We start from the raw sequence: 17,678 nt of genomic DNA, 5'->3' as shown, positions 1-17,678 counted from the left end.
TCGGTTAACAAATGACCATTTCATTGCTGTATTTCTGCAAAACGGACGAACATATATATGGGAGCTATATCCAAATCTGAACCGATTTTTTCCAATGTCAATGGGCTTCGTCTCTAGGCCGAAAAACATGCCCATACCAAATTTGAAGGCAATCGTATGAAAATTGCGACCTATTGTTTGTACACAAATTAACGTGGACAGACGGACAGACAGACAGACCGACGGACAGACAGACAGACAGACAGATGGACAGACGAACAGACAGACGGACAAGCAGACAGACGGACAGACAGACAGACGTACAGACAGACAGACGGATAGACAGACAAACGGACAGACAGAAGGACAGACGGACAGACAGATGGAATGACAGACGGACAGACAGACGGACAGACAGATGGACAGACGGACATAGCTAAATCGAATCAGAAAGTGATTCTGAGTCGATCGGTATACTTATCAGCTATATTCATCTCTCTCTCTTTTGGGTGTTACAAACAAATGCACTTAGTTATTATACCCTGTACCACAGTAGTGGTGTAGGGTATAACGAGACGATAGAAATTGAATCGTCATGATTTCTATGAAAGTCATTTCATATGTGAATTAACTCACGAATGGTTACTTTTAAACTATTTATGAAACTATCATACTTTACTTTAATTGGCCACTACCAGAAATGTATTCCTCTAGCCAAACGTAGAAAAGATTTCCAAGCGCCTCTATCTTTTGCGCTTCTTCTCCAATCTCTGGCATCCAGTTTCAAGAGATATCGCCCTCCACTTGGTTAGTCCATCGAAGTTTAGGTCTTCCCTCTTTGCGTATTCTATTATGGTCGCCTTCAAAAGACTTCTGCTGGAGCTTCTTAATCCATTCTGACAACTTTACTTTAATTAGCCACTACAAAGAATGCATACCTCTAGCCGAATGTACAAACGATTTTTAAGCGCCTCCATCTTCTGCGCTGCTTCTCAAATCTCTGACATCGAGTTTCGAGATGTCGCCTATGGTCGCCTTCAAAAGACTTCTGCTGGAGCTTCTTCATCCATTCTGACAACTTGACCAAGCCAACGCAACCGTTGTGTTTTGATTCAGCTCGTGGTTCACAAGCACGACGCCTATATTCTCCATTAACACAGACTAGTCCATATATTTTACGAAGGATTTTTCTCTCAAATACTCCAAATACCGCTTCATCTGCTTTCGCAAGTACCTATGCTTCGAAGCCATGCAACAGCACGTGAAGTATCAGTGCCTTGTTTCGTGTACGACGCCTATTTTCTCCATTAACGCAGACTTTTCCATATATTTTACAGAGGATTTTTCTCTCAAACACTCCAAATACCGTCTCAACTGCTTTTGCAAGTACCTATGCTTCGAAGCCATGCAACAGCATGTAAAGTATCAGTGCCTTGTATCGGGTACGACGTCTATATTCTCCATTAACGCAGACTAGTCCATATATTTTACGAAGGATTTCTCTCTCAAACACTCCAAATACCACTTCAACTCCTTTCAGAAGTACCCATGCTTCGGAGCCATACAACAGCACGTAAAGTATCAGTGCCTTGTATCGGGTACGACGTCTATATTCTCCATTAACGCAGACTAGTCCATATATTTTACGAAGGATTTTTCTCTCAAACACTCCAAATACCGTCTCAACTGCTTTCGCAAGTACCTATGCTTCGAAGCCATGCAACAGCATGTACAGCATGCAACAGTGTCTTGTGTAGTGCAATGTTCGTCTGTCGAGAGGTGGCTTTGCTCCTCATCTTAATAAACAATCTGGAACATGGCAACTAACACCGGGAAAGAATATGTAATCCAATTGTGGTTTTTGCGGAGGTTAAGATCTCAAAGGGTCAAGAGAATGTTTCCAAAGATCTATCTCTACTCAGAGAGTTCTTAAATTAAATTTTTGGCTAGGTTTACCCATTAGTGCCATTCGAAATAGATTCTCCTAAGAAAGCTTTTTTGTCCATTGTGACATCGAATAGAGTCAGACCAAAGCCTGTGATGGGAATTGAAGCCATACACTGGTAATCCGAGTTCGCTATCTGCTCAGCTATCTTATAGCGCTTATAAACACTAGGATTCAAGCTCATTTCAGTAGAAGTTTTAAGGATGATGCAAAATTTCCAAAAATTGATCTATGAATCTGAAAAATTAATTTTAAAAATTTTTTATATAAAATTTTGAGTTTAACCTATGCCAATTTGTTTTTCAACGATTTTTTATAATAAAACTAATAATTTTTTTGTCTTTCTTTTGCTCTTTTTTAGCTAAAAAACAAAACGGTGCTGCATTGCGTACAAATAGTTTAGGTTCTGGTACACGCACACCACCTTTGGAGCGTAAAAGTAAATTTAGCGCTTTGGGACGTTTCTTCAAACCTTGGAAATGGCGGCGGAAAAAGAAAAGCGAAAAATTCGAAGCAGCCTCAAAGTGTAAGTTAAAATAAAAACTATTTTAAATTAAATTTCGTTCTCGAAAATTATAAAGCAAAAGCACGTTCAGTTTGGGCGGACCGAATCTTTCATAGCCTCTACCATGAATCACAGTTGCCACGTTCTTTGAATGACTTTTTATAACCACCACCATAGTATGGGGGTATACTAATCTAGTCATTCTATTTGTAAGACCTCGAAATATTGATCTGCGATCCCATAAAATAGATCAAATAGATCGTCTCGACATTCTCAGTCGATCTAGCCATGTCCATTCGTCCGTCCGACGTAATGCGAATGCGAATGCGGTCGAACGCTCACTTCTCATCGCTTGAAATTTCTTCTTCTTGAGCCCCTAGGAGTATCCATTTTCATCCGTTTTGGCTGAACAAAGGCTTGTGTTATGACTTCCAGCATCCATTCCTAGTATGATCCGAATCGGTTCATAAACAAATATGGCCCCCATATTACCAATCCCGGGGTTTTACTCATTAAGCAGCTATAAGTCGCAATTTTCATCCAATTTGGCTGAAATATGGAACAAACACTTGCGTTATGACCTCCAACACCCATGCCAAATACGTTACTAGTCGGTCTTTAAACTGATAGAGCCCCCATATAAACCGATCCCCAGTTTTGATTTCTTGATCCCCTAGAAGCCTCAATTTTCCTCCAATTTAGTTGAAATTTGACCATTTTCGCACAAGCCATTATGGTTTTGTATTATGATCTACTATATTCGTAATGCTATAAGTAAAAGTTTTTGTTGTTGTTTTTGCACATTTAAATACGTACTGTGTGATGGATATTTTTTTATCGCTCAAATGTTTCCAAACAATGTGTGTTTCTTAGACTTCTTGTACCTGGCAGTCATTTTCGTGTTGCTCTAATGATTTTTATCATGCGTTATGCTATAAATAAAAAGAGTTTTTGTTGTTGTTTTCGCACATTTAAACTCCTACTGTGTGATGGATATTTTTTATACCTTCCACCATAAGATGGGGGTGTACTAATTTCGGGTTTACTGTAACTACTCGAAATATTCGTCTGAGACCCCATAAAGTATATATATTCTTGATCGTTGTGACATTTTATGTCAATCTATCCATGTCCGTCCGTCTGTCCGTCCGCCCGTCCTTCCGTCCGTCTGTCTGTCGAAAGCACGCTAACTTTCGAAGGAGTAAAGCTAGCCGCTTGAAATTTTGCGCAAGTTCTTTTTAAAGTAGGTCGGTTGGGATTGTAAATGGGCCATATCGGTCCATGTTTTGACATAGCTGCCATATAAACCGATCTTGGGTCTTGACTTCTTGAGCCTCTAGAAGGCGCAATTCCTTTCCGATTGGAATGCAATTTTGCAAGAACTATTTTGTTATGATATCCAACTACTGTGCCGAGTATGGTTCAAATCGGTCCATAACCTGATATAGCTGCCATATAAACCGATCTCGGGTCTTGACTTCTTGAGCCTCTAGAAGACGCAATTCTTATCCGATTGGAATGAAATTTTGCACGACGTGTTTCGCTATGACGTCTAATAACTGTGCTAAGTATGGTTCAAATCTGTCAATAACCTGATATACCTGCCATATAAGCCGATTTTGGGTCTTGACTTCTTGAGCCTCTAGAGGGCGCAATTCTTATCCGATTGGAATGAAATTTTGCAATACATCAGTGTTATGATATCCAACAACTGTGCCAAATATGGTTTAATTCGGTCCATAACCTGATATAGCTGTCATATTAACCGATCTGGGGTCTTGACTTCTTGAGCTTCTATAGGGCGCAATTCCTATCCGATTTGGCTGAAATTTTGCGCAATTCTTATTCGAATTGGCTGACATTTTACACAGGTCTCCAACATACAATTTAATTGTGGTCCGAACCAGACCATATCTTGATATCGTTCTAATAGCAGAGCAAATCTTTTCTTGTATCCTTTTTTTGCGTAAGAAGAGATGCCGGGAAAAGATTTCGACAAATGCCATCCATGGTGGAGGGTATATAAAATTCGGCCCGGCCAAACTTAGCACGCTTTTACTTGTTATCGCTCAAATGTTACCAAACAATGTGTATGACTTAGAATTTCTTGTTGTGTTTTCTTGTACCTGGCAGTCATTTGTGTATTGCTCTAATGATTTTTGTCATTGGGCATACCAGCATACCAGCGAAACTTAAAAAAAATGGATGCTTTCCGAGTTTACCATTCGTTGACAGGGTAGTCAACGAACATAAGCGGAATTTCTGGCTGGAAGACTTGTAGCATTGTAACTTAGGCACATTGTTACTTATCTCTTTGTAGGCAAACAAAGGATAAAAAAAGAATTGCTTTTGGAACAAAATGGTTTATTTTGGATCATAATTGAACTGAATATTGGAGACCATAGTAGAAGTCGTTATGTAAAATTTCAGCCAAATCTAATAAGAATTGCGCACTTTAGGGGCTGAAAAAGTAAAATTGGGAGATCGGTTTATAGGGGAGCTGTATTAGGCTATAAACTTATTAATGCCATATTCGACACGTATGTTAAAGGTCATATGAGAAGCCGTCGTACAAAATTTCAGCCAAGTCGGATAATACTTGCGCCCTTTAGAGGCTCAAGAAGTTTAAATCCCATATTGGTTTATATGGCAGCTGCTATATCAGGTTGTGGACCGGTTTGAACTATTCTTAGCACACATCCAAATCGGATAGGAATTGCACCCTATAGAGGCTCAAGAATTCAAGACCCCAGATCGGTTTATATGACAGCTATATCAGGTTATGGACCGATTTGAACTATTCCTAGCACACTTGTTGAAAGTCATAACAAAACACCTCATGCGAAATTTCAGCAAAATCGGATAATAATTGCGTCCTCTAGTGGCTCAAGAAGTCAAGACCCCAGATAACCGATCTGGATAACCGATCGAGTTACGGACCGATTTGCACTATTTTTAGCACACTTGTTTAAAGTCATAACAAAACACCTCATGCGAAATTTTAGCCAAATCGGATAATAATTGTGTTCTCTAGTGACTCAAGAAGTCACGACCCCAGATCGGTTTATATGACAGCTATACCAGATTATGAATCGATTTGAATCATACTGAGTACAGTTGTTGGAAGTCATAACAAAATACGTCATGCAAAATTTCAGCCAAATCGGATAGGAATTGCTCCCTATAGAGGTTCAAGAAGTCAAGACCCCAGATCGGTTTATATGACAGCTATATCAGATTATGGACCGATTTGCACTATTCTCAGCACAGTTGTTGAAAGTCATAACAAAACACCTCAATGGAAATTTCAGCCAAATCGGATAATAATTGTGTCCTCTAGTGGCTCAAGAAGTCAAGACCCCAGATCGGTTTATATGACAGCTATACCAGATTATGAACCGATTTGAATCATACTTAGTACAGTTGTTGGAAGTCATAACAAAATACGTTATGCAAAATTTCAGCCAAATCGGATAGGAATTGCTCCCTATAGAGGTTCAAGAAGTCAAGACCCCAGATCGGTTTATATGACATCTATATCAGATTATGGACCGATTTGAACTATTCCTAGCACACTTGTTGAAAGTCATAACAAAACACCTCATGCGAAATTTCAGCCAAATCGGATAGGAATTGTTCCCTGTAGAGGCTCAAGAAGTCAAGACCCCAGATCGGTTTATATGGCAGCTATATCACATTATGGACCGATTTGAACTATTCCTAGCACACTTGTTGAAAGTCATAACAAAACACCTCATGCGAAATTTCAGCAAAATCGGATGATAATTGCGTCCTCTAGTGGCTCAAGAAGTCAAGACCCCAGATCGGTTTATATGACAGCTATATCAAGTTATGGACCGATTTGAACTATTCTTAGCGTAGTTGTTGAAAGCCATAACAAAACACGTCAAGCAAAATTTCAGCCAAATCGGATAGGAATTGCTCCCTATAGAGGCTCAAGAAGTCAAGATCCCAGATCGGTTTATATGACAGCTATATCAGGTTATGGACCGATTTGAACCATGAACCACAGTTGTTGAATGTCATAACAAAACACCTCGTACCAAAACACCTCATGCGAATTTCAGCCAAATCGGATAATAATTGCGTCCTCTACTGGCTCAAGAAGTCAAGACCCCAGATCGGTTTCTATGACAGCTGTATCAGATTATGGACCGATTTCAACCGTACTCAGCACAGTTATTGGAAGTCATAGTAAACTACCTCATGGAAAATTTCAGCCAAATCGGATAAGAATTGTGCCCTCTAGCGGCTCAAGAAGTCAAGATCCCAGATCGGTTTATATGGCAGCTATATCAAAACGTGGACCAATATAGCCCATTTACAATCCCAACCGACTTACACTAATAAGAAGTATTTGTGCAAAATCTCAAGCAGCTAGCTTTACTCCTTCGAAAGTTAGCGTGCTTTCGACAGACAGACGGACGGACGGTCAGATGGACAGACGGACATACATGGCTAGTTCGACTTAAAATGTCATGAGGGTCAAGAATATATTTACTTTATGGGGTCTTAGATGAATATATTGAGGAGTTACAAACAGAATGACGAAATTAGTATACCCCCATCCTGTAGTGGAGGGTATGATAATTATCCGTTCGGTACAATAATAATCGTTTGCGACTATCGAAGCACTTTTGGAATCATAGAGTTTTTAGTTTTACAACAAAAGGAAGTTCCTTTAACCGTAGACGAAGAGTTACATTCAATAATACTAAGTTTATGGCTAACGTTTGCTATGTTGAAACGAAACGTTACACGGTTACAATAAAAGCATAACTTTGTGATAAAAGTATTTTGTTTGTCGTAAAAATTTCCCAAATATTTTATTTTTTTGCATTAAGAGTAGCCAATTTAAATTGGCTCTCTCAACTCTCTCTATAGTCTCTACGATTTGCTAATTTAATCTCTCAATAAAAGTATCATCCATTACATTTCGTAACTTTCCTTTTATATTTCATTGCAGCCCTTGAACGCAAAATATCAGTACGTGCCAATCGTGAAGAACTTGTTCAAAAAGGTATTTTACTACCAGAAAGCCCACTGGGGAACATACAAGAACCAGGTAAGATCCATTGACAAATTGGCTCATGTTACCACAGAAATTAGATTTTTAAGGGATATATGAATCACAATTTAATGATAACTGTAAGTAAAAGCAAACTTATTAAACTGATGAGCCTGGCACGCCATTGCCGATATAAAACTTGGATATAAAAGTAGTTACTTATCTTTAAACCCTCAAAGATATAGGGCCAAAATGTATCCGTTAGACCGTTTGACAAAGGCAAAGGCCTATCTGCACCTCATTTGGCATGGACTTTGGTCGAAAATTGGATTTGAAAGCAAGGTTAGGTTGGATTAGGTTTAAGTGGCAGTCTGCCATCAGACTCACTTGGACCACAGGAACAGAAGAAGGAAAATGCCTTCTACTTCGTACCGTTGAACCATCCACATCGCTTTAGGAAGCCCAAGAACTTGCGAATGTTCAAAAAATGCAAATTTTGCCCATGCAGATTCCACTACGGAACAGGGGCAAACTTCTCACATGTCAATGAGTGCTGACCGATTCAAGTTTAAGCTTAAAGATAAGGGGTCTCCTTTTTATGGCTCAGCCCGAATGGCGTGCCGTATTGTGACACCTCTTTGGAGAGAAGTTTTACATGGCATATTACCTCACAAATGTTGCCAGCATGAGGAAGGGAAAGCAACCGCTGAAAATATTTTCTGATGGTCACGCCAGGATTCGAACCCAAGCGTTAAGCATCATAGGCGGATATGCTAACCTCTGCGCTACGGTGGCCGTAATAGTGGTACAGTATTTTTTTTTTATCAAAAAGCGGCTCACGCTGGTTTTAATCCACACTGGCTGGAACATCGGATATTGTATCAAGGTTAAAACAGTGTCCGTAGCCGCCACATGACCCATGAGAAAGCTCCCTTAATCTCACGGCAGTGATCGCTGCAATTTGTCTATCCACAATGTCCAGAGGCATAAGATGTAGCATTAAATTCAGTGCATCATATGTTGTCGTCCTCAGTGGGGCTGTGATCCACAAACAAGCCATCCTTTGGATCCGCTTAAGTATTGAGCAGTAGGTGGATTTTTGAAGCGCCGTCCACCAGACCACAACACCATATAGCATAATAGGTCTGACAACTGCAGTATATAGGCAATGCATGACAAGCGGTCCAAGTCCCCATCTTTTGGAACATTATCTCCACCCAAGGAGACAGGTACCACTGTAGGCAATTTGTATCTCCTGCTGAAAAGAACTACTTCTGTCCTGCACGGATTTATACCCAGACCAATTTCGGTAGCCCACATGGCCTATGAGAAAGCTCCCTCAACCTCACGCGAGTGATCGCTGCAATTTGGGTAGCCACAATGTCCAGAGGCATAAACTGTAGCATTAAATTCAATGCATCAAATGGTGTGATGCACTCACAAGCCATCCTTGGGATCCGCTTAAGTAGAGTAGATGGATTTTTTGAAGCGCCGTCCACCAGACCACAACACCATATAGCATAAGGTCTGACAACTTCAGTATACACCCGGTCTAAGTCACGCGGTCTAAGTCCCCAACTTTTGCCAATGGTTGTCTTGCAGGTCACCGTAGCGCAGAGGTTAGCATGTCCACTTATGACGCTGAACACCTGAGTTCGAATCCTGGCAAGACCATCAGAAAAAATCTCCGCGGTGGTTTTCCCCTCCTAATGGTGGCTACATTTGTGAGGTACTATGCCATGTTAAACTTCTCTCCAAAGAGATGTCGCACTGCTGCAAGCCGTTTGGACTCGTCTATAAGAAGGAGGCCCCTTATCATTGAGCTTTAACATGAATAGGACTGCACTCATTGATATGTGAGAAGTTTTTTCCTGTTCCTTAGTGGAATGTTCATGGGCAAAATTTGCCCATATTGGAATATTGGTTTGTTTCTTCTAAAACTGTTCTACTGAATTTGGCAGCACATAGTTTCCGTTAAAAAATTTTCACATACACTAGACAAACTTTCAGCAGGAAATTCTTTGAATGCATATTGAAAAAAAAAATGCAACCCAAAAGCCGGGAAATTACATCCGCATCAATAACGAAAGATGCCTTACACAAGACCGAAGGCAAAGCATAGATGCACTTGTGAACGCTGTTTGCCTCACTGATGGAAATTCACGACAGCTGTAACTGTAGCTGTTACGGTGGCCTTTGTTGTCATCACTTTGTTCTTTGCACATCTTTGAATTTTTAGCAGAATCTCAATGCTGGCTGATGCAGACCATGCCAGTCATGTCTCAAAATTTTTGTATGTCTCCCATAGCATTTCAGATATATGCTTCAGTCATACAAATTGAACAATCAAGAGAGCTTTACATGCAAACACACATGCAACATGCAACATGCTTTGCTGCAGCACCATAAGTATATCCTGAAAAAATTTTTTCTTCTTCTTCTCTGCAAGAAAAGAAAAATGCCATCCTAGACATAGTTTAGCAATTGCAAAAGCGTATAGCAAAGTCTCGCCTTTACAAAAAAGTCAATTGCATGGTCCAACACTAGCTATTGGCCGACCATTGCCATGGTCTGGCGTCCATAATTAGGTATTCAAAAAGTGTTTCTCCAACATTATGTCCATCAGTTTAGAGATACTGTGCTGGCAATAAAAACTTATATTGGTGTTGCCTTCAAAATCCTCTATGCACCCCACATGGGCCAAAAGGATTGCAGTGTTGCTAACGAGATTAACTTTAGTAAGATTTTATTTAAACCCAAGTTAAGCCTACTCTATGGCTCTGCTTTGCCGAAGATGGACAAACAAAGCACATGTCCAAGTGCTGTGGAAGCTTTTCAAATGCCTTCTTAGAGCTTGAAATGATCAACTCCTGGCTGTCATCAACAATTATGCACTTGGTCTGAGTGGAATACCTAATCGCTACGTTCGATATGCCAAACGCTTGATTAATGATCATTGTTATCGTAGAGTTTAGTGGAATTATAAAAATAGTTTTCTCTTTAGAAAGTATTCTTCGAGAGGAGAAAAAAAAGAAAAAGTGAGCTATAGGTGATGTGTGGAATAGTGTAAAACTAGAGGATCTTTATTAAAAACACTGGGAGCAGAGGTTAGGTTTAAGTGGCAGTCTGTCATCGCACTTGCAACTTGACACACACACAGAAGGTGTTCTATAGTTTCTTCTTCCTCGATGTCCCTAAAGCTTCTGCAAAAGTCCTTACTGGCAATCTTCAGGCTGTCAGCATGTTTTCCGGTCACGCAGTGACCTGTGAGTACGGACACAATGGCTGAGACATCTAGCGACAGCAAATAATTTTTCAAAACAACAACTTTGGTCGAAAAAACAACTATGAAATTTGTTAATTTTCCTGCAACAATTTATTTTGAATCTCAATAGATAAAAATAATTTCTTAAAACAACAACTTTGGTCGAAAAAACCACTATGAAATTTGTTAATTTTCCTGCAACAATTTATTTTGAATCTCAACAGCCCAAAGTACAAACTTGTCGTTGAAAGGCAATCTGTGCAAGCCAACATATAACAATTACAACAACACATCCATAAGCAAGACAAAAAACCATCCAACCAGCCAACGCATGTGCTTTGTCTTGTTCGTTTTACTGCTGCTCTCGAGTTTTCCTCTGTCACTCTCTACTATTACTATTACAAACAAATTTTAATAATTTTGGTATGGAACTCATGATCTCATGTTTGATAGTCTTGCACGCATCCTCTAGCCTGCCGACATCATCTTCTTTATGATGAAATAAATCAATAAGTACTGCTGCACAGTAATAAGTGTCTCAATTAATTAAATTGCACATTTGCAAATTTTGCCCATGAACATTCCACTAAGGAGCAGGGGCAAACTTCTCACCTATCAATGAGTGCAGTTCGATTCAAATGTAAGCCCAATGATAAGGGGCTTCCTCTTTATTGCCAAATCCGAACGGCGTTGCGCAGTGCGACAGAAGTTTAAGTGGCATTCTGCCATCAGACTCACTTCGGCGTTTCCGCTCTTTGTGATACCACAGTAATAGGAGAATGAAGATGCCTTCTACTTCCTATCGTTGAACCATCCAAATCGCTTTAAAAGTCCCACTATATTGCGAATGTTCACATCCGCTAAATCAGACAGGTTCTCAAAGAAATGAGAAACTAAAATGGAACTCCTTCTAAGTGCTAGAGCGGGACACACACACAGCAAATGTTCTATAGTCTCTTCTCTCTCGACGTCCTCACAGCCTTGGCAAAGGTCCTAACTGGCAACCTTCAGTCTGTCAACATGTTTTGCGATCCACCAGTGACCTGTAATTAAGGACGACACAATGGCTAAGACGTTCGTTCTAGCCAGCGACAGCAAAGCGATACACAAATAAAAATAATTTTTCAAAACAACAACTTTGGTCGAAAAAAACAACTATGAAATTTGTTAATTTTTCTGCAACAATTTATTTTGAATCTCAACAAGCCAAAGTATAAATTTGTTGTTGAAAGGCAGTCTTTGCAACAACAACAACAACAATACATCCATAAGCTAGACAAAAAACTATCCAACCAGCCAACGCATGTGCTTTGCTTCGGCTCGCGCTACTTTGTCTCGTTCGTTTTGATGCAGCTCTCCAAATACAGACCGGACTGAAATTATATGACACGGATGTCGAAATGCCTAACATAAGTCACTTTGCAAGTGGCCCAAGAGCTTAAATAGGGAGATTGGTCTATTTGGTAGCTATACCTAAATATAGATCAATGGGGCTATATAAAACTCCGATGTCGAAGGATCTAACACAGCTCACTGTGCCAAATTTCAGCGAAATTTGCTGAAGAACTGTTATGGGGACATTGGTATATATGACAGCTATTTCCAAATAAATATAAACCGATCGGAGCCATGTGTGGCTCGTATTTCGGGAAGCCCAATATTGTCCAATGTGTCAAATTTCATCGACATCGGTTAGTATATGCGCCTTTTTTGGACCCAAAACCTTAAATCGAGAGATCAAAAAATTTATATTCAAATATTGAAAGAACGGGACCATATTGAACATGGATAGTGAAGAGCCTAACATTGGCCACTATGTCAAGTTTCAACGAAATCTTGTAAAGGGGGTGTATTAATGGCCTATAACTTTAAATCAACAGGTAGGTCTATGCTAATTTGCTGTCCGATTCAAGACTAAGCTCAATGATAAGGGGCCTCTTTTTTATAGTCGAGGCCGAACGGCGTGCGACACCTCTTTGAGGAGAAGTTTTTAAATGGCTGGCATACCATTTTCATATGGACCACCATAGAAGGGGAGGTATACTAGTCTAACGCCTCAAAATATTGATCTGCCACCCCATAAAGTAAAGGGTGATTTTTAAGAGCTATAGGAAAGTCATTATTTGCAAAGTCTGTCCTGTAAAGTCCGTCCTTCCGTCCGTCTGTCTGTCGAAAGCACGCTAACTTTTGAAGGAGTAGAGCTAGCCGCTTGCACAAATACTTCTTATTAGTGCAGGTCGGTTGGGATTGTAAATGGGCCAAATCGGTCCATGTTTTGATATAGTTGCCATATAAACCGATCTTGGGTCTTGACTTCTTGAGCCTCTAGAGGGCGCAATTCTCATCCGATTTGACGGAAATTTTGCACGACGTGTTTTGATATCACTTCCAACACCTGTGCTGAGTAGGGCTTAAATCGGACCATAACCTGATATAGCTGCCATATAAACCGATCTTGGGTCTTGACTTCTTGAGCCTATAGAGGGCGCAATTCCCAGCCGATTCGCCAAAAATTTTGTACAAGGGTTCCTCCTATGGCCTTCAACATACGTGTGCAATATGGTCAGAATCGATCTATAGCTTGATACAGCTCCCATATAAACCGATCTCCCGATTTTGCTCCGATTTAAGCCCCGAATCGGACTGTAAATTGATATAGCTTCTCCTCCGTCCTTATTCATTTTTCTTTGTTTGCCTAAAAAGAGATATTGCGCAAAGAATTCGACAGATGCGACCATGGTGGAGGGTATATAAGATTCGGCCCGGCTAAACTTAGCACGCTCTTACTTTATTTTATTTTATTTTTTTATTTTATTTTTTTTAATTTATTTAATTTTATTTTATTTTATTTTATTTTATTTTATTTTATTTTATTTTATTTTATTTTATTTTATTTTATTTTATTTATTTTATTTTATTTTATTTTATTTTATTTTATTTTATTTTATTTTATTTTATTTTATTTTATTTTAAATTTATTTTATTTAAAATTTATTTTATTTAAAATTTATTTTATTTTATTTTAAATTTATTTTATTTTATTTTTATTTTATTTTATTTTATTTTATTTTATTTTATTTTATTTTATTTTATTTTATTTTATTTTATTTTATTTTATTTTATTTTATTTTATTTTATTTTATTTTATTTTATTTTATTTTATTTTATTTTATTTTATTTTATTTTATTTTATTTTATTTTATTTTATTTTATTTTATTTTATTTTATTTTATTTTATTTTATTTTATTTTATTTTATTTTATTTTATTTTATTTTATTTTATTTTATTTTATTTTATTTTATTTTATTTTATTTTATTTTATTTTATTTTATTTTATTTTATTTTATTTTATTTTATTTTATTTTATTTTATTTTATTTTATTTTATTTTATTTTATTTTATTTTATTTTATTTTATTTTATTTTATTTTATTTTATTTTATTTTATTTTATTTTATTTTATTTTATTTTATTTTATTTTATTTTATTTTATTTTATTTTATTTTATTTTATTTTATTTTATTTTATTTTATTTTATTTTATTTTATTTTATTTTATTTTATTTTATTTTATTTTATTTTATTTTATTTTGTTTTATTTTATTTTATTTTATTTTATTTTATTTTATTTTATTTTATTTTATTTTATTTTATTTTATTTTATTTTATTTTATTTTATTTTATTTTTATTTTTATTTTTATTTTTATTTTATTTTATTTAATTTAATTTAATTTTATTTTATTTTATTTTATTTTATTTTATTTTATTTTATTATATTTTATTTTATTTTATTTACATATTTACTTTTTTAAATTTATTTTCATGTTTTATTTATTTAGTTTTCTGAAATTTTTTACAACTTAAATTATGATTTTAATTCTATGGCTGCTATATGATGACTACCTTTGGTATACGATGGCTGCTGACTGTTCTGTGGTGACTACCTACATCGTTGCGTTGCCAATAGCTTTACATCTAACATTGCTGTAAATGCTTTTCACCTAGCCACCGCCAGATGGCGTCTATCTTCATATTATGTATCACACACAAAAAATAAAGCTCAATAATCAAAATAAAGCTGCTTTATACAGTTGGATAAAAATTTAAACAGTTTCGAATATAAAATATATTTAAAATATTTATCTATATACCAAAACAAATATATATAATTAAAAAAAAATTAATTTGACTAAATTTTTCTATTAATTTTGTATATTCTTTTATTCATTTCCAGGTGAGGATTCTTATTTCAATGATTCAACCGCCGTTAATAATTCAACTGCAAATGGCTCGATATTGTCATCAGCCGTCCAAAGCAATTCCATTTTAGCCAATGCCTCCTCCTCAGGTAATGGTGGTAGTACTAGTATTAGTTCTGCTCAGCAGCAGCAACAGTTATCACAGCACCAGCCGCAACAGCAACAGCAACAGCAACAGCAATCACATCAGCATCAACTATCGCTGGGAAATAATTCTTTAAATGCGAAGCAACAATTTCACAGCAATGCAATGCATAATGGCAGTGGTGGTGGTGGCGGCAGTTTTAGTGGTGAAACTGCTACCGCTGCGGCCAATGTCTCCTTTGGCGGCACTCTGCCCAAGACTAAGACAAATAACAACAACACAATTGCCGGAAATGCAAGTGAGACGATTTCACTTGGCAATGGTGGCGGTGGTGGAGGCCATGCGCCACACTCTCCCTCATTGGGTGCCATACAAATAACCCCAGCACCATTGACCCCCTTGGCCCAGCATCATCAGGCGTTGGCGCAACAGTTGCAACAACGATTTGCCATCAGCAATAATAATGGTGAGTTTATGTTTTATGTTTGTTTTGTGTTCTCGTTTATTTTCTGTGTTTACTTTGGTGGTGGGTTTATTTGGTTTTGAGTTTAGTTAAGTTTTGTTTGTTTAAGGTCCAGCTAACTAGACGTTAGTAATATTTTCTTAGTTTGTTGATTGAAGTTCTTAGTTTTTTGAAGTTGGTTTTTCTTACTTTTGTTTTGTGATAAAATTTCGTTTGTTATTATTATTGTTGCTGGTGATGGTGGGTCATGTTCAGGCCACAGCTGGTTAGTGGAGATGGTGTTGCGGTTCGTCTCAGCCCCACCCCCCGTTGAGAATGTGTGAGTTTTATGCTGCAATTTCATATCGTATCATAGCATTTTGTTTACTTGCAGGAGCAACTTTAACACACCATTTGTATGACATGATAAATAATTTCTACTTCCTCCATAAACATTTTCCCATTTATTAGTTAAACCAAACCAGCTAAAGGTTTTTCTACATAGCTCAGTGCGAAATTTTACTATCGCTCCAGTGGGTGTCCTGCCGCTGTATCCTTCCTAAGTGGGTTTTTACGATGGTTGTCTGTCATTGTTGTACAATTTTAATGGCATACTACAATATTTTGTTGTTTGTGGAAAATTATTCAATTAATTACAATTATTTATGGCTATCCAAACCAGTGATATCATCGACATATTGGAGTTCAGACCAATAGTTTTCAGTGGAGTTGATAGCGGTTATTAATGACAAAAAGTGAAACAAGCAAATTCTACAAGTTAAGTGAAATAACCAATTAATCATATTTGTCTGCAGTATAATTAGTACATGGTTAGGGGAGTAATATGACAACAAAATATTCCTTGACATTTTTCAGCTTGCATAGTAGATTGCATTGTATACCACACTAGCCGAACCGGGCCCGCTCCGCTGCGCCTTCTTTAGCTCTCTAATATCTTTTTTGGGGGTGGGGACACTTCGCCCTGAATAAGGATATCGAATACGTGTCATTGTAGCCTACCAGCGTCATAGGCGTTCGAATCCTGGCGAGACTATCGGACAAAACGGTGTTTCTCCCCTCTTAATGTTGGCGATATTTGCGAGGCACAATGTCATGCATGGTCAGTTAAAAACTGCGGGACGCCGTTCGGATTCGGCTATAAAAAGAGGTCCCTTAACATTGAGTTTGAACTCTTTGATGTATGAGAATTTGCCCCTTCTCGGTTCCTGGTTGTAATGTTCTTCCTAAGGCTAATACTCTGATTAGGGGAGAAATGGCACCTCAGACACTCAAATATGGATATCAAATTTGTGCTGCACTTCCAAAGCCCTCTTTTTGTGAGACCCATATTGCCATGGCCGGTAAATATGAACCCTGTGGAGGGTGTTTTGGGGCTGAGGCGGCCACCAGCTCTTTGCCAGTCAGACATTTTAACTCAAATTTGGATATCAAATTTGTGCTGCACTTCCAAATCCCTCTTTTTGTGAGACCCATATTGCCATGGCCGGTAAATATGAACCCTGTGGAGGGTGTTTTGGGGCTGGGGCGGTCACCGGCACTTTACACTGAAAACAGGTATTAAATTCGATTTTTATTCCCAACGGAAATTAACTTCAGTTTAGGGGGTGCTGATCCAAGTGTTTTGGGCTACTCCCAAAGTACCCCAAAACACTTGGCTCCAAAATTGGATATCAAATTCGTTTCCTACTCTCAAATATTGGGTTGCCCAAAAAGTAATTGCGGATTTTGCATATAGTCGGCGTTGACAAATTTTTTCACAGCTTGTGACTCTGTAATTGTGTTCTTTCTTTTGTCAGTTATCAGCTGTTACTTTTAGCTTGCTTTAGAAAAAAAGTATATTTGATTAAAGTTCATTCTAAGTTTTATTAAAAAAGGCATTTACTTTCTTTTAAAAAATCCGCAATTACTTTTTGGGCAACCCAATAGCTTCCGTTTGAGTCCCATATTGTCATAATGGGTCAAATAACCGCTTTGACGTATCTTTAGAAGGAAAAACGCCACCTAGACTTGAACGCAAATATTAATGTCATATTTGTAATCTACTCTCTAATACCTTTCATTTGAGTCCCATATAGCCATGCTCGGCTAATATGCCCATTGGAGGTATTTGGGGATGGCCGACCTCCAATTACTTGGACCTAATATTTT

The 17,678-nt window shown here is 37.6% G+C and overlaps 1 protein-coding gene across 5 annotated transcripts in view; it reads left to right on the top strand.

The window, feature by feature from the left end:
* LOC106085248 (phosphatase and actin regulator 1) overlaps positions 1–17,678 on the top strand; it is a 784,344-nt gene that overhangs the window by 353,290 nt on the left and 413,376 nt on the right. For 4 of the 5 annotated variants that reach the window (XM_059360062.1, XM_059360060.1, XM_059360064.1 and 1 more), the window contains exons 2-4: positions 2,286–2,450; positions 7,417–7,515; positions 14,958–15,533. In XM_059360062.1, the coding sequence (XP_059216045.1) occupies positions 2,286–2,450; positions 7,417–7,515; positions 14,958–15,533 (840 nt within the window). The remainder of the gene's footprint in view (positions 1–2,285; positions 2,451–7,416; positions 7,516–14,957; positions 15,534–17,678) is intronic. The other variant, XM_059360063.1, reaches the window with a different exon arrangement.

The sequence above is a fragment of the Stomoxys calcitrans genome, chromosome 1 (genome assembly GCF_963082655.1).
Source record: "Stomoxys calcitrans chromosome 1, idStoCalc2.1, whole genome shotgun sequence".
Classification (NCBI taxonomy): domain Eukaryota; kingdom Metazoa; phylum Arthropoda; class Insecta; order Diptera; family Muscidae; genus Stomoxys; species Stomoxys calcitrans.
The sequence above is the reverse complement of the archived record's forward strand: the minus strand, read 5'-3'. Positions and strand labels throughout refer to the sequence as shown.